The sequence below is a fragment of the Oryzias latipes genome, chromosome 19 (assembly GCF_053564925.1).
Source record: "Oryzias latipes strain Hd-rR chromosome 19, Olatipes_Hd-rR_3.1".
In the NCBI taxonomy this organism is placed as follows: Eukaryota; Metazoa; Chordata; class Actinopteri; order Beloniformes; family Adrianichthyidae; genus Oryzias; species Oryzias latipes.
In genome coordinates this window covers 16,560,516-16,582,845 of record NC_136255.1, presented here as the reverse complement: position 1 = coordinate 16,582,845, position 22,330 = coordinate 16,560,516, and the positions used below count along the sequence as shown (strand labels likewise).

Here is a 22,330-nt window from a genome sequence, read left to right as displayed (position 1 = left end):
AGTTGCTATGTTTGAAAAACGTCAAACATGATTTAAATGTGAGGATAGGCATATTATGTTTGATTTTCCTGAATTGTTTTGATATTTTGAAAGTATATTAGGTTTTGCTCCATTGCTCCTGTTCTTCAGCTTCCTGTGCACACCAGGTTTCAATAAGTAATCAGCACAGCTGCTCCTGTTTCAGGTAATTAGTCCCAGTCAGTGTCTGGGGTCATAGTTTCTGGTGAATTCTGTCACCATTTTATACCTTCATGCTGCAAGTTTTGGCCTGTTCAGGTCAAAAGCGATTTTTGTGAAAATTCTGTTTATTTATTAAAGAGCAATAGTGTTTTTAACACATTTTTGTAGCATTTTTCTCAAGATGGAGGACATATATAAAGAAAATTAAAATTGTATTTCTGAGTTAATCTTGGTTCAAATCGTAGTGAATCAGGAGCAGATGAAAAAATGCCATTTAAAAGAGCTTTTTTTTACGAACTAACTATAATCGACCATTTAGATTATCTAAACTGTCAATTATCTAAGGTTACTGCCCAACAGTTTTCTACTTTTTGGACTTCCTTATGATCCTTTCAAGACATTGAAGTTCAGTATGACATTCTTGAATAATTACTTAAAGAAAACTACCGTAAATTCCAGACTACAAAGCGCACACAATTACAAGCCGCACCTACCCATTTTCACGTGTTTAACTGCTTTTACAAATACACAAGTCACGTCAGAGTAAAAGCCGCATGTATTAGGCAACATGGTAAGCCTGACCTATTAAATCCTGACTGCTAAAGTAAATGTGACTTATTACCACATTGTGGGAGGAGTTAGCCTTGCCTCAAGATCATGTATTTGAGTACACCTACATCTGCCAAACAGCATGGACCTCTATTCTGTTCACAAGTTCCTCAGTTATGGTTTTTATTTTTTATTTTTATCTTATTTTTTATTTATTTTTTACTTATTGACAATCTAAGTATCATACATAAAATTACAAACAGTAACCATATATTCAACATTACATCCCTCAGTTATGATGAGGAAATTTACATCCGCGATCCCCCATTTCCCATGAGTCTTAGGGGCTAAAGGCAGGGCCAACGTCCGGCTCGCCACACTGTTGTACGTGTTTAAGAATGAGCAAGTATCAGCAGTGCATGGAGGGGTGAACGGGAACAGCTCTCCTTCCGCTTGTGTCGCGGCAGCGTTATGGGAGTAACAGGGCTGGTTAAAAAAACACACCGGTAAAATAAAGCAGCGGCGACTGAAAACCGCGCCTCAGCGCGATACCAGCGCCTCAGCGCGGCGCGTGCGTCCACATAACAAACACTGTTGCGCCGCGGACGCTTCTCCGACACCTCTGGCCAGGGCGGCTCCAGGGAGGAGCAAATCGTGTCTGTGCAGAGCAATCGGACTTAATACTATACGTTTTGTGGATGAGGGGCGGATGCGTTGTTACATGTGGGAGCCATCAGACTGCCATCGGCCCCGCAGCTCTATGTGATGAGCAGCAGGAGAACATGTCTCCAGCTCACACGGAGGCTGTGAGCTTCTCAATGCAAAATTCCGCTCAGTCCTTAGAAACCGTTAACACGACCACGTCAATTTGTGTTTCCAGTCGTGTCCCGACAAAAAAAAGCTGATGTTATTCCCACATATTTACGTGCAGCCAGCCGAGTCACTATGACTCAGAGGTAAATTCACTCCTGAGCATGCGCTGTTCTCTCTGTCACGCAGCTGACTGGCTTTTCCAAACCCGTTGGTGATGGTGGATTTTTTCACGCTGCTTTTAACGATTGCTTTTAACTTGAAAGCTTCATAATATTGTAGCGGCGATCACGTGCACATTGGGTCTAATGGCACCAAAGGATTCTGGGATGCGGCCGGGCATGCGTGTTTCGTTTTGTTGAACCATGAGTGAAGTGTCTAAGACCTGAAGTGAGGTCCATGCTGTTTGGCTGTTTAGTGTGTTGAAAAACAAATAACTTGTGCTTGGTATTAGATAAAAAATACAAACCATTCACTGAGTCCGAAAGTACGTACATGGCGGCCGCCAATTAAATCCGTAAATTAGCCGCGTCACTGAATGAGCCGCAGGGCTGTAATCGCAGGAAAAAAGTAGCGACTTATAGTCCGGAAATTACGGTACTTTGTTTTTTCTTATTGTGTCCAGAAAAATACTGTTGATGATTAGTTATAAAAACAGACTAATCTGGAAAAAGAAAGATAGAAAAAAATGAAATGATCAACTTTGTCATGTTTGACAAACTTTTTTTTGTTACTGTAATTCGTTTTGTTTTGGGGTAAACCTTTTGTTTTTTGGGTTGTTTTGCAATTGGTCTGTGTATTTTATTACTTTAGTAGCAAAGACTATATCTTGATCTAATGCAGTGCTTCTCAAATAGGGGGGGAGCGATGCGATGCCAGGGGGGCGTGCAGTAGTAGCGGTTTTAGGCACAGGTAATACGGGCAATTGCCCGGGGCGCAAATTTAGCGGGGGGGGCGGTGGTGACAGCGGCTCAGTGCTTGGAAAATAAATTTGCGCCACTATTGATTTCTTATTATCTGTTCTATCACAGAGTTTATAACAGCCTGAAACTGTGAACTGCCATCGCTGCAGCTGCTCCCGTCTCTTGTTACACGCAGCTGCGTGTGTGAGTGGGAAAGGGGAGGGCTAGTGGGCTCGGGCTGCGACGTGGAACAGCGAACGGGGAGCGCTAGATTGCGCAACACCAGGATCATCACGTGCCTTTAGATGACTCGGCTCATGCTAAAAATGTCATTTTCTATGAACTATTGTAGACATTTTGATGACGTGTCTTTATTTTCCATAAATGTATTCTCTGTCTGCCTGTCGTTTAGTTGGTGTCAGTATTTGACATAAAAACAGCAGGTAATGCAGAAAACAGCTGCACTTTTTGAGATCATAAATAAATAATCAATCATTTAGAAAAGAAATCAGCAAAATGTTTTTTACCTATTTCTTCAGACTAAAAACGTTAACTATATTGGTGCTGCTGTGTTTATGTTTCAGATCAATTTACATTTAATATTATTTATTGATTGAATTATTTTTCTCAGCATCAAATGGTTCAGCTGGTCAAAATGTTTTCTAATTTAAATAAGGACTATGGTGAGCATAATTGGAGCTATCAGTGTCAGACGAGGAAAACAAAGACGTATGTGGATCTACTCCTCTACAAGTAGATGCATCAGAATGGAGCAGAGCGGGGAGTTTGCATTTTCTACGCCCCAAATATGATCTTTTTCAAACAGCATTTTTTCATCTGCTCCTGATTCACGATGGCTTGAATAAAGAAATGCTCAGAAATACAATTTTAATCTTAATTTTCATTATATCTGTCCTCAATCATCAGAAAAAATGGCACAAGAAAAATGTTAAAAACGCGATTATCATCCAGGTGGGTCTTCAAAGGGACCCAGACATGACTGTCACTGCAGATCACAGATGGAGAATTACTTTCTCCTATTAAGGTGTGTCCCAACTATTTGGACTTTTTGCAAATGTCCATTTGTGAGTCTTTGACCATTTATTTCCCTCATTTTAACAGCTCTTTTTCTTTCAATGCAGCACTCTTTTAACCCTTGTGCTATCCTAGGCACTTTAACATTGGGAGTTGGGTCATCTAGACCCACTGGACAGAGCTCTGAACAATTTTTCTTCAATGATTTGTGATCTTCACTGGTGTCCATGGATTACATGAACTCTTTCCACCTTTATCCACCTTTGTCATGGTAGGGAGAACACGTCAATGTGAGGGTGGGGTCATCTAAGATAGCAAGGGTTAATTTATCCTTTTTTTACAAACTAACGGTTATCAAAACAAGGAAAGCTCAGTGTCTTACCTGAGGAGATTTTAACTAACAACAATCAACTTTCCAATTTGCAGACAGCCGCTGTGATGCTTGTACTTGTGTGCACAGAGTAGATTTTTGCTTCAAATTTTAGATATGATGAAGAGATAGGTCATTTTCACGTTGCCTGAAGTGTTTTGGGTTTTCCAAATCTGCTGTGCTTTTAGCAGTTTGAAGAAAAAAGCTTTAAAGTGTTGGTTTGAAGAAATTAGAAAACATAAAAGGTCGACTGGTGATAAAAAAAAGGGTGATAATCATCTGCTTAATCTAACAAAACAAAATAATGAGATGTTTTTCTTGATCCTGCAGACATTCTTGTTTGCTTTCTTAAGTCAAACAATTTTACTTCTCTGTGCTTCAGATTACCATGGAAACATGGTTTCTTATGTAGAGTCAGAGTTTAATTCTTTTAAGATAAGGTGGGTGTACACTTCTGCAAACGACCAGCTAAGATTTTTTTTGGCGTTTGACAAAAGAATCACCTCATGGCGCATTTTTAAACATAAACTGTTATGTATGACCAAAAAAAAAAAAAAAATCATAGATAAAGCGTGCAAAGTTTTCATTGAACTTCAATGTTTTTGGTGTTATTAATATCATCTTGTGGCTTTTTTCTGATGATGGAGGACATAAATAACTAAATTTACCCTTAAAATTGTGCTTGTAAATGACTAGATCATTGCACGTCTTTGTTGTCCTTGTTAGAGTTTGCATCCGGCTCAAAACTGTCCGGCTGAATAGCTCCAATATTGCTCACCATTTTTGTTGCGCCAGTAATGTTAGGTTGGATGTGTGAGGGGCTGTAAGCTAGCAGGAGAGCATGTAAACAGATGGATGTTGGCATATGGAGGCAGGCTTACTCTGCGCCATCAGTCCCATCTACAACTCAGAGGTGAGTTTTGAATAAACTCTTGCTGCTTTGCAGAAACTATGTGTCAAAAAGCGGCACAGTTTTTTTTTTTTCCATTTTAACTAAAAACCACGTAATCTTAATTAAAAGATCACTGGAAACTATTTAAAAACATCTCAAAAAATGGTTCAGACTGGATCTTTAAAGCAACACTTGTCATATAGGATTTCTGAAAGCCGTGCACATGAAAGTTTAATCACTGTCTTAAAAATCATATTGACTAAATTAAACCAAAAGAGAAGGTATCTAAATGACTAATACAATTGAATGGGTCCATAAAAACAGAGGTGGGCTGCCGTCTGCTCTGAGTCAAGTCAGGAGGGGTTTTCAAACTGCAGAAATGAGCTGATGTCTCACTCATCTTGTTAAAAACTCACATGAAGTGTTTGTAGTCTGCTGTTGGGTCTTTTGTTCTAACTACAGTTAAAAGCTCCGTTTATCTGGACTCTTTGCTGTCTTGTCAAATTTCCGATCAAGTCTGCACAATTAGCCCCAGAGGGATTTTTTTTTTTTGTGTTGGGGATGAAATCAATGCAGCTCAAATGAACGTCGCCCACACTGCGGCAAGCCAGGCATTTTTAAGGAGATTTCATTAGTGATTCCTGCAGCTGTGAGCACAGATCACTTCTTTTCTTGTGTTCTGCTCTAAAGCAGTAGGAATGTGTGGTAACACTCGACCTCAGGCACGCCCCCTGTGAAGCCAGGATACCTTCACAAAAACTCTCTAATTGGCTACAATATGTTTGAATAGCACAGGTTTAGATGGATCCGGAAAACAAATGAACGAACCTGCACTTGATTAGCCCCATGTTTCAAAAAGTGTGCTAATAGCTGCAGCTAAAGCACAATTCTTTAATCGAGATAACCATGAAAACAATCTAAGTATAGTATAAGAGGATCCACTATGGAACGGCTTTAAGATGGTTCCATTTACGATTCGTGTATTTAAAAAAATTAATATGAATCCTTCTTAAATTTAGAACAGTATGACTCTTTAAATGTAGACTTAAGGGTATGCAGTAGGAACTTCACGATACACTTTATGATTCATTTCAATTGTGTAACAGATGGTCTGGTTTCAATGCACAATTTTGAATAAAAAAAAAGAATGTTAAAAAGTAAAATGTTTTTTATTTTATTTTAAACCTTATATTCACTTTATAATGGATTTTCTATTGTACACCTTAAACTTTTTGTGTCTCCTGATTTGCTTTTCAAATGTTCATTTTCTTTTTGTTGCTGTCTCAGCTATTTGTTGTCTTAAAAATAAGCTTGTATTGTGTTTCTCAGAGTAATGCTATTTAACAGGCTTCATTGATGCCATTTCACCCCCAGCTCGGGGATTTTTCAAACCCTTTTGGAAAGCTGCACAGGTCAAAAACTAAAGAGAAACAGCTGGTAAATTATCACCGGGCTGACTGACGGGCAGAAGGTGTCCAAGCCAAACAGAGCAGCTGTTCTGAAAACTCTGACATCATGAATGAGATGGCGGAGGCGGAACCAGGTTACCACAAAGAAACCCTCAGCATACATGTTCATATTTAATCATAAAAACCGTGCAAATAGAAAACATGCACCATTTTCCTGAGTTATATGAGTCATTCCACGAAAATGTAACAATATGTGTCCCTCTCTTACTTCAACTGTATTTAATATAATTGGTCGTCAAGCTTTATATTCAAAAAGCTTAATATATAGAATGAAATACAAATTGTTATACTTCTTTAAAAAATAATTAAATTATGTCTTTTAATTAGAAATATTTGTTTTCCAACATACACCATTAATTTTGTCATGTCCCTCTTGACCTCAATGAAAGTTTATATTGCAAATAGCAACCAATTTTATAATAAAAAGTCAATTTTTATATAAATCTAAATTTTTTTGTTACCCTTTTATAGCAAAGATTTTATTGTTCAATATTAATATTAAGTTGTTACTTAAAGTAGTTTTAGTTTTGTCCCTGAGTAACTCCTTAACACACAACCATTCCACCTCTTATATAAAAAATTATATGATCCATGATTGCATATACACCAGGAAGTGACAACAGTGGAGACTTTTGGAACTTGGAGCCCCAGAGGAAGCAGGGAAGTTCCAGCCTTTTTGTATTTTCCATCATTTATTTGGTGAGGTTGATATGGTCAAGCGCAGTGACTCATCTCCGTAAATTATAGAATACTTGCTAAAAATGTTTTTTGTTATTTAAATAAACGATTGAATTCTGAACTTTATGGATGTTATGCGCCCTCTTCTTAGCGCTTAATATATGAAACAGTGGCCATTTTGCTCACAATTCTCAACCCCATTACTCTCAACCTCGTAACTTTTTAATGTTACAGGGTTGAGATTTTAATATGTGTGTTGTTAGAAATTTAATACAAAACATAAACTCAAGAGGCAAATACAGTGACTTGCGAAAGTATGCTGCCCCCTTGAACTTTTCAACCTTGTGCCACATTTCAGGCTGCAAACATAAAGATGTAAAACTAATTTTTTGTGAAGAATCAACAAGTGCAACGCAATCATGAAGTGGAATGAAATTAATTGGATATTTCAAACTTTTTATCAAATAAAAAACTGAAATAGCTGAAATGTAGCTGAACTACAAGATAGACTTGAAAAAGAAAGAAAATCTAAAGAGAAATACAAAAAATATGCCAATGTTTAATGTATTCTAATTCACCACATTCAAAAGTAAAAAGGCTAACTTCAAATTGCATCATCAATCCCCAAACAAAAAAAACCTTACTTTAACATGAGTTACTCAAGAAATTAGAAATAAATACAAAAAAGCTACCAAAGACAAAGAATAGCAGCTGATTGCCAAAGTCATAACAGGAAAAATAATTTAAAAAAATACATTTTGCAGAAATTTACAAGTGACTCACTTGGATTCTCAAGCAATAAAATTAAAAGTCATGACAGTCTTCTTTTTGAAAGGAAGAGATCCAGCAGGTTTTTCTGAATCGGTAAAAGAAAAATCAATGGATATGCATCTAAGAGAGGATGGGAGTAGAATGACCACAGGAACCAAACAAACACTAATGAGGAAAAAAAATAAAAAGTGCAGAAAAGGTACTTCCTTATGTTCATATGCTGTTTTAGTTGTTCTCGATTATTATTTTTATGAACTCCATTAAACTTCAATTTACATAATGTTGCTGTGGTTATGAAATGAAAATGCTCCTAGAAAGTCCTAGCATTGAATTTTAGAGTATGGAATTACAAGAAAATCTGTCTTTGTCCCTTCAACCCCATCACCATGTTCAACCATGTTCAATGTTTATGCCTGTTTTCACCCTGTAACACAACAATTGTCAGATAATATTTATTAAGAAAAATAATAATAATACATAATTGTTTGTTGACTTTTTCTAAAACTATGAGAACTATCATAAAGTCTGTATTTTGGATTGCAAACCTTCCAATAAATTGGTTATTTCATGAAAATGACCACAGTGAATTTCGCCTGTTAGTTACATTTTAAGATTTTAGAGAAACATTTTCATTTTTTAAATGATTTAATTAGAACAGGGGACATGTGAATTATTTAAAAATAATTTATTTAATAAATAAATTTAATTATAATCATGGACATTCCATAGTGTACATAACAGGGTTGAAAATTTACTTCAACCACAACTAGAAATAATGAAAATTTACAAAATCAAAATAATGCCTGAGATGGGAAACATTTTGATAAAAAATGACAAATTTATCATGTCCAAGTGGGCACACTTTCATGGAATGACCCATATAGGAATTTTTTATAAGGGATATTTACCTTTTTTCTTGATAGAAAAAAAAAGACATTTTCTCTTTTGTCAGCAAAATAACTTGGAGAAACCATGTAAAAAACAAAAACCCACATGTGAGTGGTGAATAAAATGTATTTAAGTGGTAATCTACACCAAATATGCTTGTAGAAATCAGCAGTTAGGCATAACAGATTCAGTTTGCGTGCTTGTACAAGTTTCTTTAAAAAAAAAACCATGTATCTTGCAAATTTTATGTTAGCCATCTTTGGGTATCTATCTGATCTGCACTTTAAAAAACACTAAAAAAGGCATTTACCTGAAATATTATGAAATAAGTCTCAATGCTTCTTTTTGCAAATGATTTTTTTTCCCTCAGGTATGGAATCGAACCCCTGTGGAGGAAAATGACGCCTAGCACGAGTGCTGGGTTAAGCTCTCAGCAACAAAGGCAATTACAGTTGCAGGCTTTTCAAACTAATGAATCTTTGTGAAGGTTCACCCAATTTCCCTGATTCACAGTTGTGTTCTCACCCTTCACGAGCTCTGACACCTCAGACAACAGTGTCCGAGGTCCTTCAACACAGGCTGAAGGACCTCGGACAGCAAAACCATTCTTAGGATTTCTGTTACATGTTGGATGCTTTTTTTGTTCGACTTTGTAACATTGTGCTTGCATTTATCTAAAAGTTCCCACCCCTCAAACACAGCAAAATCCGAGGACTTACTTTCATCAAAGCCCAAGCTTTCCTCTGTAGTTCTGATGTAGTCATCCTGGAAAATAAAATATTTTCATTGATTTGATTAATTCACATACAGAAAAAAACAAAAATGATGCATTTTCACAAACATTTAAATTTACAATTAACATAATCAAAAAAGGCAAAAGTAAAATTTAAACACAAATGTTTATTATACATATTCCGACAATAGATACAAATATTCTGTTCTCACATTGATGTAAGACCCAAACTATTTCTATACAGCCCTTTAAAAAGTAGACAAAGGCTGATTTCAATATGACTAATGTAATTTCTTTTTACTGTATGTTGTCGCAGTTATGTCTCAAAAATGCAGTCATTCAGAAATTATATTAAGTAGCTGCAATGTATGTAGACACTTACTTTTTTTAATCTCCATATTGGTAGAATTTGAGAAATTATTAAAAACACATAATTATCTTAGTTTGAAATCTAAGGTTGACGCTATTCTTCCTCATCTTTTCACACCCCGACCGTTTTTGACTGAATTTTAGTAGTGGTTGTGGGCGGGGCTTAAGCCATTTACAGCTTACAATGACTTATTTGCATCCATTGAAAAATATTGTTTTTTTATATTATTAGTATTATTTTTATTTTTATTTTGGTAGTTTGTTTTTTAACATGTTTTTGTGGAATTTTTCTGATCACAGAGGACATGTTAAGAAACTTATGCTTAAAACTGTATTTCTGAGAATTTCCCATATTTAATCAGAACTCTAGATGACTCATTCTCTTCTGCTGAGGATCACAGAAACCTATTTTTCCTTCTTTTTTTTTTTTTTTTTAGCTGTGATTAGCAACTGTTTCATACTTTCCCCCTTTTCTAGTCACATCGGGTATTTGTTTTTCTATTTTGAATTGAACTCGCAGCCACTAAATGAACTCCCACAGTGAAAGTCACAGTCATCCATCAGCCAGAGGACAGTTTAGAAATCATCTGCTCCCCACTAAAGGATTTGTTTTGGAGGTGACTTTGGCTTCAGAGTCCCCGGACTGTGGCATAAATGATATTGCTTTGTGCACGTGAATGCAGACAGCTGAAAACACTGCAGAGAAATGGCTGCTGTCGTTTTGTAGTACTTTATCTAAGCACTAATACACTCAAATATGAGGTGACGTTTTTGTGCAAATCTCAAATGCCCCAAAAATGGAAATATCTACCAGCAAGAAACCATAAAGACATTGATTTATGATTGTTTTGCAAATATGAACTGTCAAACTCTTCTTTGCTGTTAGTGAAGATGCTTCTTACATAAAGCAACAAGCAAAAGTGCATGAGTTTGCATTCATCTTCACTTTTGCTCTGATCCAGAGGGCATGTTTGCACACTAACACTGACTTTTTATTAGCATTTCTAGAGGTGTGGCAGTGAAACAATAAAAAGCCATATAGGCTCTGACCCACTTCTCTCGGTTTCGGTATCAGAAAGAATCAACTAAAGAGCAGTTGCTGCTCGGCAGCGAGCAGCCGTAGGATAAGGTTTGATCAGCTAAGCTCAGAATTTTTTTCTGCCGAGGGGATACGAAGACTGAGCTCTCAAGTCAAGCCGAACAAGTTCCGCCGCAGGCAGCTTACATACTGTTCGGAGTAAGAAGATGCCTTTACCCTCCTTTTTCTACAATGGCTTTAGGAGTTTCGGCTTAAAAACCCTTTTAATTAAAAGTCATATTTCTTACTATTTCATCATATCTTTCTTTGTTTCTCAGTGCAGTTACACAGCAGTGGCTCTGTAATGTGTACAGTTTTTTGTGTTAAACACTGCTTCTTTAGACAGGTGACAAAAATGTACAAAATCACAAGGGCAACACTAACCTCAACTTCCTGTGGCAAAGACAAGCAGCATTGAAAAGAAAGAGAGAAACTAGCAGTTAGGTACAACAGAAACAGATTTATTAGTGCTACAGTCCAGCATGCACAAAGGGAACTGGCTTATTGCACTTATTGCAGTGAAACTGTCAGCCCTTAAAAGATACGCCGAAGTGTCGCTCACCTTGAGGGACAACGCCAGACATTCACAGTTGATTATGACCGCCTATTAACAGAGGATGATCAGCTACAGCTTCTGCGAGCTGGCAAGGCTCCCTAAACACCAAAGGCCAATTCTCTTGGCTGTGTTTACATGCCAAACAACAGTCTCCTGCCAATTCAGAGGCGGCGAATGAGCCATGACGTGCCGCATCCCTCTTGGAGGAACAAAGGGAAGAACGTTGGCAGTCCTCAAAAGTCAGCAGGCAGATGTGATCTGGATGTTTTTATTTCAACTGCTGCACAAATAACATTTACTAAGCGGCGTATCGACAACACTGAAAGATATAGCGTCTGTAAAGAGCAACCTTGAGTTAACAAGGGGATGACTGCATCCCTTTCATTCCATTTCATCGTCCTGGCTTTTGTCCAAAGGCCGTGCACATCAATACCCACCTCAGCCTCTCCCTTTGTGTTTGGATATTTAGTGGCCCCGGTGTGTTTGAGAGAATTATGGCGCTGCATGGTTTATTTCAACATCTATACACACGAAAATATACTTTTACAAACAGCCACACCTGCGTACTTAACAGTGCGGTGCCAGCATCTTTATGAGCAAATAATAAATAAATCTGTCTAAAGACGGAGCCGAAAAAGCTCTGGAAAGAATTTATAATGGAGTCACTTCAGCTTTCCCGTTGCAGTAAACATTTTTCCCTAGAGTTGTGGAAATGTCCTCGTGAAGCAAAATCCTGCTGTTTGCCTGAACTTTCAATTGAAAGCTGAATAATTGAACCTTTGGGTTTGCTCTGCACCTGAAAATATTTGCTCATCATTAAAGATCGTCATCCTTCGTCCTTCATCACTTGTATACTGGATATCTAGGAATTACCCGGAATGTTGCCAAGAACAACAGGAGCCCAGCAGGACATCCTAAATGCCAGACCGCTAATCTGCTCCCAGCAGCTGTATAGCATGAAGGACACTGAGCTGAGGCGGCATTCAGTCCTTCAACAAGGTCAAGAATCAATGCTTTCCCTCTGACTCCTCGTGAGGCTGCAAGAGTTTGTAGCACGTCGTAGAGGAGAGCTAAGCAAAGGATCAGGGATTGAATATTTATACTGGTGGTCCTCTGGACCTCTTCTGCCATTTGTCAATGAGGGCGCAAGGGTAGCCAGTGTAAAATAAAGCTGGTAGGCTAATCGAGCTATGCAGATGCTTTGACTGTTTTCCCCCACGCTGCTCCTCTGTGTTATGCTGTGTTCACCCTGGGCAAGGAAACACACGAAAAGTAACCACTTCCAATATTGGGCTCTTCGTACAAAACTCGAGGCCATTGAATGCATGTTGAAAGTTAAACCAGTTGAACTTTGACCAGTCAGGGACTCTGATTTGGTGGTGATGTATGGGTTTTTAATTCATGGAAGATAATAATAATTACTGTTTGTTGCTGCCCGGTGAAGGTACCCAAACTGTTCGGCCTGCAATAAGTGTTCGAGGCCCCTTCGACTAATGATGACCTCACACTATTTGATTGGTTGTACGTTGGTCTGATGATGTGAAAGATAGTGATTGGTCTGGATAAATTACGATACGACCATAGAAAAAGAAATTGAGAGTTCCGCTGTATAAAAAACAAGCTCCAACATAGAGTGAAATGATCTTCTAAATGGAGTTTTATTATCATTATTATTATTATTAAGTGCATGTTTACTTATACTTTTTTAAATCCTTGCGGCCAGTGCTTTATTATTGGCCGAACTGTCCTGGAAGAAGGGTAAAGCTTAGGTTTATACGTGCTAACAACATTTAGCCGCAGTTTAACTTAAACTGGAATAACATCAGCCTTTATTTTTTCTGGACACGACTGGAAACACAAATTCCCATGATTGTTTGCACGGTTTCTCAGGACTGTTCATTCAAAAGCTGCCTCTACTAGCGCACACACCATCCCAAAGCCGCTTCTCTGCTTGGAGATACAAATCTCCCGGGAGACACGGTTCTCCTGAGTCTGGCAGCTCACTCACGCAGATTAACAGAGCACCCTTCGTGTTTGCAGAGCGTAACAGAGTACCCTCCCCTGCCTGCAACACGAAGGTACGAGTCCGGCTGCTTTGCTCAGAGATATGATTCTGTTGTCTGGAGCCGCTGGTTCATTCTAACAGCCACAGATGTTTTTACAAAGTGGGTTGTGACAAAATCTCTCTATAAACATTACAAAGAATAATGACAGACACAACTTATAAGGAAAAGAACTTTAGTTTACATAAGGAAATGTGAAATGAAAATATGTAGCACCCGAGCAGATCTTGACGCTACGTAGTTTGTCCAAGTGGGGTTACCGGAGTGTGACGTCATCATTAGTGTCAGGCCCCCAAACACTTACTGCAGGCCAAACAGTTTTGGTACCTACACCGAAATTATATGACACCAAGTCTTCCTTATATCGGAATAGAACAGAGAAAGAAAAAGCCCAGAGCAAGATTTGTAACACTTGACATTTTGCACCAAGCATCTTCCAACTGTAGGTACATGTGCCAGTATCTGATAGCAACAGTGCAGGGTAAACACTAAAAGCACGTTCACAAACACAAATATGCCCAGATTGTAGCATCAGGCTGACATCGTTTGTCACAGAGCCAGGTTCCCCACTTCTGAGATGGATCTACCTCCCTTCGCTTGGACTTAGTCTGCAGGAGGCCACGAAAGCTGTAAGCCCCAAAGAAGACATGTATACTGCCACCCAGGGTCCCACGCGCCATCTCCAGGGTTTATAGCAGAATTTCCAGCTCAGCATGACAACAGCAGGGGGGCTCCTAAACCACTTAAAGCTTGTCGTTTTCTTTGAAATATGTGCACTGTTGGGATGCCATTTAGCCAGTAATGTTGCAAAAAGTAGTTTGATCAAATGCCATTAAAAACGTAAGAACATAATTGTTTTTTGATGCGCAAGGCAGCGATCTACCACCTTACTGAGGGAAGATGTGTGAAAAAGTTGATAAAATCCATGGGAAATTTTGCATACTGAAGGTGTTGATGAGGGTGTAGGAGGAACAAACCAGGAGTGACATTGTTGTTAAATCAGCTTCACCTTGTGAGCTGTTTTTTCTCCCCCTGGACAAATAATGTACAATAGATCCCTGGTTTAATATAACGTATCATTTATCTGGGAGATATTCAAAAACCTTGTTTTCAAGCAGATCAAGGGTCAGGTGGGCACTTAAAACCACCATAAGACTAATCTAGGGAAAAATAATTGAGGGGGATCTGGCTGCAGACAAGTTGGCACCCAGATATCATAAATCAGAAGTGGAAATTCCACAAGTTATCAGAATAGCAGCTCATTAAAACTTTTTAATGTGGTAACTGTTACAGCCTCTGGTAAAAAAGAAAGTTGTGGTATCCAAGATGAGCTTAACATAACACAGTCACCAATAATCATTTTGTTTCTTTCAAAGTTGATATTAACAGAAGTATTCAGATTTGTAACACTGTTAACTCTTTTACACCAGAGTTGCAGCTCCAATGTTTACATTCCTTTGACTTCTGTCACTTTTCAACCCTTAATGCAATCAACGCTAATCAGCTGTTGCTGAGAAAATGCAGCTTTGTGCCGGTATACAGCACTTTATATCAGTAATGTGTTGCATATCTGTAATAACCTGCTTTAATGTGTTGCATACCAGCGCAAAGCCTCTTTTCTCTGCTAATCAGCTAATTCACGTTGATCGTAAAGATCCTTAACTCACGTAAAGAGTTTCGATATGTCAAAGCATGTCAAAGAATAGTAGGTGAATACAGCCTTAAACTATTCTTAAGCTATTGTCAACATTTAGACATGACATGAACTTACTGTTCAGATTTGGATGCTGTGCCATTAACAATATGTCCTTATTGTGGATCGCAGCTGTAATGTGTCACGTTCCAGTGTTATTTTTTGGCAACAAAGTTTTGACATTTGGTTTCTTAAAAAAAGAATCAGCAATTTCTATCAAAGTTAAGAATTATAAGTGACACTAAATGCTATGCAGTGATTTAAAACAAAATGTATTGAGATCTTGAAAAATGTTAATAATTTGTTCAAGGATTTAAACAAAATATAATATATATTGTTTAATTATTAGGTGCTATAAAATCAATTTTTTGTGTGTTTAGTGGCATCTGTTATAACTTTTTACAATGGGAATTTTGTCACAAAATCCTTTTTTAATCTATTTTATTGCAAAGTTCCACTTTTCTGCTCAAAAAGTAAATAAATAAATAAAATAAAAATTAAAAAGGCATGTCATGAACTACCATCAACAGACGCATCATGATGTAAAACATACCACACAAGAATTTAGGTTGGAGAAACCTGTCTGATGAAATCCCTCACTCTCTGGGCAATAACAGCTTTCTTCAGCCTCTGCAATATTCCTTATTGATTTTCCGAAGATGATATTTGCAGTGAGAACATAAGCGGCAGGGTTTCTGTTTAGGTCAAATGGCGATCAGAACGTTTTGCATCTCCTCCACTTGTCATTTATCCAGCTTCATGAAATCATTCACTCAGCCGGTGACTAGATAAACACATGGTGATGGATGTGCTGGTGATCTGGGTCACGTCTTTAATGAAAGAACTGCTTTGCTCCACTGCTTGGGCAGTGTTGGCCTAGCATATCACTGATGTGTGTCTGCCTATCTGACTTGCAGGGCATTTCTTCACTGCCTCGCCCATCGTGTGCACAGTAATGTGCTTTTCCTGATTAATGAAACTGATTTAGCTACACATCCTTGTATATTTCAAATTACTGTGAAAGGGCACACAGGAAGGGGCCGTCTTTAATCTACATGCCACCCTCTGACTCTCTGTAGTCACCATGGAGCAGCAGGGGTGCGTCTTGCTTTTGCTCCGTCATTATGGAGGCTTGATTTGGCGTGCCGGGGCTTAAGTGGTGGAAGTAATGTCCCGTTCTGTTTGTATCATGCTGTTCCTGAAAATGACAGAGGGACACCTACAATGTTCCAGCACAACACCTAATATCTGCCTGTCTACAGCTATGTCACATCTGCACCAGCAGTTTTCTTCATATTATAAAAGACACTGTGACTGAAGCATGGCAAAATTGGGTTTTTCAACACACAAAAAGGAAAAACAAGAAATCCGAAAAGAGTAATGTGCTTTTTTTCGATTGCAACAAATACCACAGCATTACGGGATTAAGTTGCAGCTGAGCAACATGGAGCTGGATCCAATTGATCATCTGAGCTCGAGTGCTGGAGGGCCTAGAAGCAGAGAACGCATTATGTTTCACAAGGTAAGACGCCTGCCCGCACTGCAGCACAGGAAGGAGTGCAATCTGTGCATTAGGCGACACATCTCTTCTTCTAAACCATGAAGTAGCCAGCTGTGAATTGTGCATCCATCTGAAACACTTGCACACTGCTGAAATGCAGAAGCAATCAAGCTGACTGAGGAGTTCAGCTTTTGCAGACAAAAGTACTCAATTAAAGCAATTTGAGGTGACATTTTCTTTGTTAAAAAACAAGCTCAAGGTTATATGAAATAGACTTCCAACTTGAAATTTCATTACATAAAAGTTGACATATTTTTTTTCATTAGTTTGGACAGAGCTCTGGACATGACATAAAAAAAATGTTTTCTCAAATTAACAATTTCACAAATAAACATTTCACATTTTAAATGTAATATTTTGTTGGTAAAGATTTTGATTATGTGTGCACAATTCAACGCTCTGTGCAAAACAAATTAGGATTTTGTGCACATAAATTAGCCTTTTGTGCACACAAATGAGTTTTTCAAGCACACAAATTAGCATGCTATACTTACACAATAGCATTTTGTACACACAAATTAGCATTTCACGCACACAAATTAGCATACCGCACAAATAAAATTGTATTTACACACAGATTATTCAAAAATTAGTATTTTGTGCTCACAATTTAGCATTTTGTGTGCACCAATTGGCTTTTTTGCACAAAAATTTGCATTTAGCGCACACAAATTAGCATGCTCCACACACAATGTCATTTTGTGCACACAGATTAGGATTTTGTGGGCATGAATAAGTATTGCATGGGCACAAATGAGCTTTTTTTTTTGCACACAAATTAGTTTCTTTTGAGCACAAATTAGTGTATTGTTGTCAAAAATTATTTGTAGGAATTGATAAGACTATAACACTACTGTGCACACAAAATTCAAATTTGTGCTCCCAAATTGCACATTTGTGCCCACGAAACACTATTTTGTATCCAAATAATGCTGACAAAATGCTAATTCGTGAATAAGACATGCTAATTAGTTTAAACATAATACTCATTTGGAGCCACAAATTATTAGTCAGATGGAACTCTTATTTATTTTTATTTTTTTTCTAATGTCACGTCCAGGATTCTGTTTGTTTCTTTGTTGGATGGTAAAATCCTTGGAAGCTATTAGCTATGATCTCAAATCAAGAAGTAATCCATCAAAGGAGGACCAGGCTCATTTATCCAAACTTTGGAGTCTATTGCTAAATGAAGGCATTCCATGCTCCGAAAGATGCAGTAATTGGAGAGGAGGAAGCTGGAGCAAGTGCATAAAATGAAGGCTGCTAGATCCCCATGGCTGAGCCAAGCAGAACTATGGAACGGCCGAGTGTCTGCAGCATCTTATCACTCCCTCACCCTGTTTGCAAAACAAAGAGGCAAACCTTTAGGCTGAGATCCACACAGATGCCCCGAGGGAGCTCGGAGCTTTTGCTGGGCTATCTTTGCAGTGCTGAGCAATGCTGCTTCGGCATATGATTTCAGAAAATCCTATAATGAGACGAGCAGAAGCATATGGCCAGCCTGCAGTTTTCTTTTTGTAAGAACTAGAATCATCAGTATTGATCTGCAAACACAAACAAAAAAAGCTATAAGCTTCTGTAAATAGAAGAAAGCGTGTCTTTCTCTGTGTATTTTTGGTGCTGATACAACCAAAATACTCGGGGTAAAATTCCATATCAAAACAGAGTCAAGAAACACTTTTTAAATGGAGAATTGATCTCTTAAAACAAGAGTCTTCAACATTAAAAGATTCTTTCCAAAACTTATCGTCCAATTTCATGTTTAGAAAAAGACACTTTATGTTTTTGTGGACGTTCAAATATTAATTTATAAGAGTAGCTGTGAAATATTTATAGTAATTGAATTATAACAGGGTTATAATATTCTACAAATAACAACTGTAACTTCTGTGACTTCTGCCAGTGTTTGGTTCTGTTTCCTGTTTTATTTTGAAAGGTTTCCTGTCTTGTCATGTTTTTTGAGTTTTACTTCCTTTGTCCCAATCTGTCCTGTTCATGTTCACCTGTGTCTTGTCTCCCCTGCCTGAATTTGAGTCTTGTCTCTCCCTTCCTCTTGTGCTGGTCCATTAGCTTGTGTCATGGTGTTCACATCCTCATGTCTTAGCGTCCTCGTTCCTCGTTCCTTGTCCCTCCAAGCCACAGTGAGTTTTTGCTTTGTCGGTCAAATATATATTTACTTTAGAAACTTTTTGTACAAATTGGACCCATTAGAGTGGTTTTACTGCACCTTTGCACAGTAAGGTTGGTGCATATCAGTCCTGCAATGAAAATGAATTAAATGAATCTGCAGTAAGAAGATTTCTTATTGTCTAACATGCAAAATTTCAAGATGTTGCTGAGTGAAGGAGTTTTAAAATCTCAGCAACAAAAAATAATTTAGCAGTCTTTAATGGTTTTAGAGCAACGGTAACATTTGGCAGAGTGAAAAATTTACTTATTTAAAAAATCCTCATTAAATGTAAAGAGAAGAAATTTTGAGCTATTTTAAAAAAAAAAGATTTAAATCTTAGTAAATTACTTCAAATATCTAAGATTTTCTATCCCCTTTTTGTTTTAGATAATTGCTGCCAAAAGTACTATAAAAAAACTTTATTTTCATTTACATTTTTTTTTCACCATATCTGAAAATACCAGAATTTGTGCAATAACTGAAATGTTTTTATTCGCCTTATTTCTAAACCTCAAGTCAATGTAGCAGATAATTTAACTGTCTTTGTACTTCAGTAGCACTTGCTATTTTTTATCTCCAACTCAAATAATATATTTGGATGACCATTTTCTACTTCCTCTCTACTATCTTAAAGTAAAATGCATTGACTTGAGTACACATTTTGGAATATGCTTCTTTACAGATAAAAAGCTTCCATCTTTGCTATTTATCAAAGAGAAATGTTTTATTTTGCAAAAACGAATGGTGACAGGCAGATTGTCAACTCTTGAAATTAGCTCCAAATACACAAAAGCTCTTCTTTAATTGAGAAAATGTGCAATTGTTTAAAGAATCTGTTTTCTCACGAGAGTGTGGTCCCCTATCACATAACTGTATTATATAATGCAATTTTGCTCCAATGGTACGTCCACCGAATGCTTTCAACAACTGTGAGATGGTGATAGAACGTAACCATCCTAGGGATCCAAATGACACATAAGGTAAACACCCTGGCAGGCTTATTTAATCATAATTCCTCATGTCCAACAAGGCATCAACGACAAATTGAGTTGTTGTGGCAGCTGATAATGCTAATCTGCAATGAAGGGAGCCTTTTTTTCTTTTCTTTTTTTTTACAGCAGCAGCACAGTTTAGGAAGGACATAATGTTTAAATGAGATTCTGGCAAGTTCTTTCAGCTGAGAAAATTGCTATTTAGCAGTTTAGCTTTACGGTGTCTTTTCTGTGATGAGGTCTGCCTGATTAAGGTCGTTTCAATGTGGCTTTGTGGTGTGTAAAGTCCTGCCAGCTCCACAAAAAAAACTATTTTCAACACATGAAACATAAAAGGCAAATGTAATGGTGACATACCACACATAGCTTCACATAAATGGGACAAGAGTCTTTTCCATACACGACCCTGACACCTTCCTCGTGGAAAAAAAAAAAAAGCTCAGCTCATCCTGGTTCTTCAAATATAACTCCAGGGCAGAATGGGAATATAAAACATACAGATGACGGTAAAACGAGGCTGTTTCTCCTCAGGCAGGAGCACGTCCGTCGTTTTTGTAGCTGCCTGACCTAATTGTGGAGTACCTACCTGTCTTGCTGTTATAACAGTAAGTAAATTGTGGCCTCCAGCAAATCATTTATCAGCCCCTGCTTGAAGCTGACTTTTTTTCTCTGAACTATTTCTCTTGTTGCTCAGAAGAAGGAATGCAGCTGCAAGACCAGCTAAAGTAATTTTGATGACCCTGGCCGCACATTTAAAAAATATACCACCTGAGACAGAACTCAATATACTGTATATTTAGAAACAATTCTGCTAAAAAAAAAAAAAAAAAATGTTCAACCAGACTGTAAGGTCAAAGCAGATTCATTACACTTAAATAGATATTCCATATAATTATTGTACAGCAAAATATTAATAAAACCTTTTTTTTAAAAAAAAGCTTTACTCATGATTTTAACTCTTTACAAGTAATTTTATTAAATATTGTTTAGGCTAAAAGATTTTAGCTTTACATTCAGTTTTATTTTGATATACGGCAAAAGGAAATGTAATATAATGTCCCTTCACTGCTTTTCATTCAGTTCTTTCTTTCAATTAAAGTCCCCTTGTGATAAAAATTATATTCTTGATGTTCTTCTGATGATGGGGGACATACAATAAAGAAATTAAGCTCAAATTTGCATTTCTGTTTTTGTTTTTAATTCAAATCATTGGGAATTGGGAGCAGACGAAGAAGTGCAGTTTGAAAAAGATTGTATTTGTTGAAAAAATGAAAATAAAAAAATATGCTGGCCAGGGCACAAGCTTCCTGCTCCGCACCAACGCATTCCACCGCCAATTAATTAACTACCACCGTTCTGCAGAAACAATATGTTCTACAAAATCCAGAGCTTTGTCTCCCACTCAGGTCACCGGCGGGAGCCTTCTCCAGAGTACTAGATGCACTACATTTTCCAGCAACCCCAGCGCTGTACACCTGTCTCTCATTTGCCAAATCAATCACAATCTACTAAAGCTCTGTACTGAGTCTCACTCAGTGCGAAGTCTTGTTTGTGCCTCTCTGCCTCCATTACATCCTGACCTGATCTTCTGAATTCCTGACCCCGTTTTGTCTCTGACTCTGTTTTCCTACCGCCTGGATCTCTGATGATCTGATGCTCGTTTTTTACCTCTGCCTGGCTGACCCTGATTTAGCTTTGTGGACTTTTGGCTGTGCTAATACAACCTGCTGCAATTAGAACCAGCCGTCTGCCCGTTTTGTGACAGACAGATTTTTTGATTTGGGCTAAAAACTGCACTATCATAATTAAAAGACCACTGGGAACACCTTTAATATATCTCAAAAGCTGATCGGAGTGATACTTTAAAGTAATTAAATGAGTAAATAGTAGCATAGTTTTGATCTAGTTTCTTTTGATTGTTTTCTTTTATATCCGATTGGACAGCAACTCAAGAGTTTCATCTGACTATCTGATAGCTTTTTTTGAGTCAATTTTAATTTATTACTTATTTCAGTTATTAGTGTCTTTAGTGACCTTCTGTCTGTAGATTTTTTTTGTTTTATCTACCAATAGGGGCACCAAATAAAAATAATTGTTTGGTAATAGATGCACTTTTTGTTTTTGTTTCAGTTGCTGTCAAATAGTCAAAACGGATATGAAGGCAAAATTGCCTCCAGTAAGGCACAGAGCAGCTTCATCAGTAACTGAAGCCTCTCAGGCAGATGCCACTATAAATAATGCATGAACAATACAGCCAAGAGAAGAACCTCTGAATAGCTAATTATTCGATTCGACATTTCAGCAACTCATAGAGAAGTTAACAAGTGAAAAAGATGGAATTCAGGCCCTCACTGCTTGGGTTGTGTGTGCGTTACCAGTACACTAATGGAGGAGACACTCTATTAGGAAATCTATTAATCTAAATCTGCTGTCTTATAACGTAGGAAGCAGTTTCCTTGTTCCCTGGGAAGATGAAACAAGGTTTGAGGTTTTACTCGTTTGGGTAATGAGTGTGTGGAGCGAAATAGTGAATCACATGTGGACGTTTTGACTGTATTTTTCACAGGAAAT

General features: G+C 37.6%; 2 protein-coding genes across 2 annotated transcripts in view; one reads left to right on the top strand and one right to left on the bottom strand.

Annotated features, from left to right (window-relative positions):
- The window catches only part of LOC101159228 (SPARC (osteonectin), cwcv and kazal like domains proteoglycan 2), a 39,534-nt gene that overhangs the window by 10,465 nt on the left and 6,739 nt on the right, over positions 1-22,330 (bottom strand). The window contains exon 2 of the mRNA XM_011488237.4: positions 9,264-9,309. Within this exon, the coding sequence (XP_011486539.1) occupies positions 9,264-9,309 (46 nt within the window). The remainder of the gene's footprint in view (positions 1-9,263; positions 9,310-22,330) is intronic.
- anapc16 (anaphase promoting complex subunit 16) overlaps positions 18,660-22,330 on the top strand; it is a 28,969-nt gene continuing 25,298 nt past the window's right edge. The window contains exon 1 of the mRNA XM_078937249.1: positions 18,660-18,738. Within this exon, the coding sequence (XP_078793375.1) occupies positions 18,676-18,738 (63 nt within the window). The 5' untranslated portion in view covers positions 18,660-18,675. The remainder of the gene's footprint in view (positions 18,739-22,330) is intronic.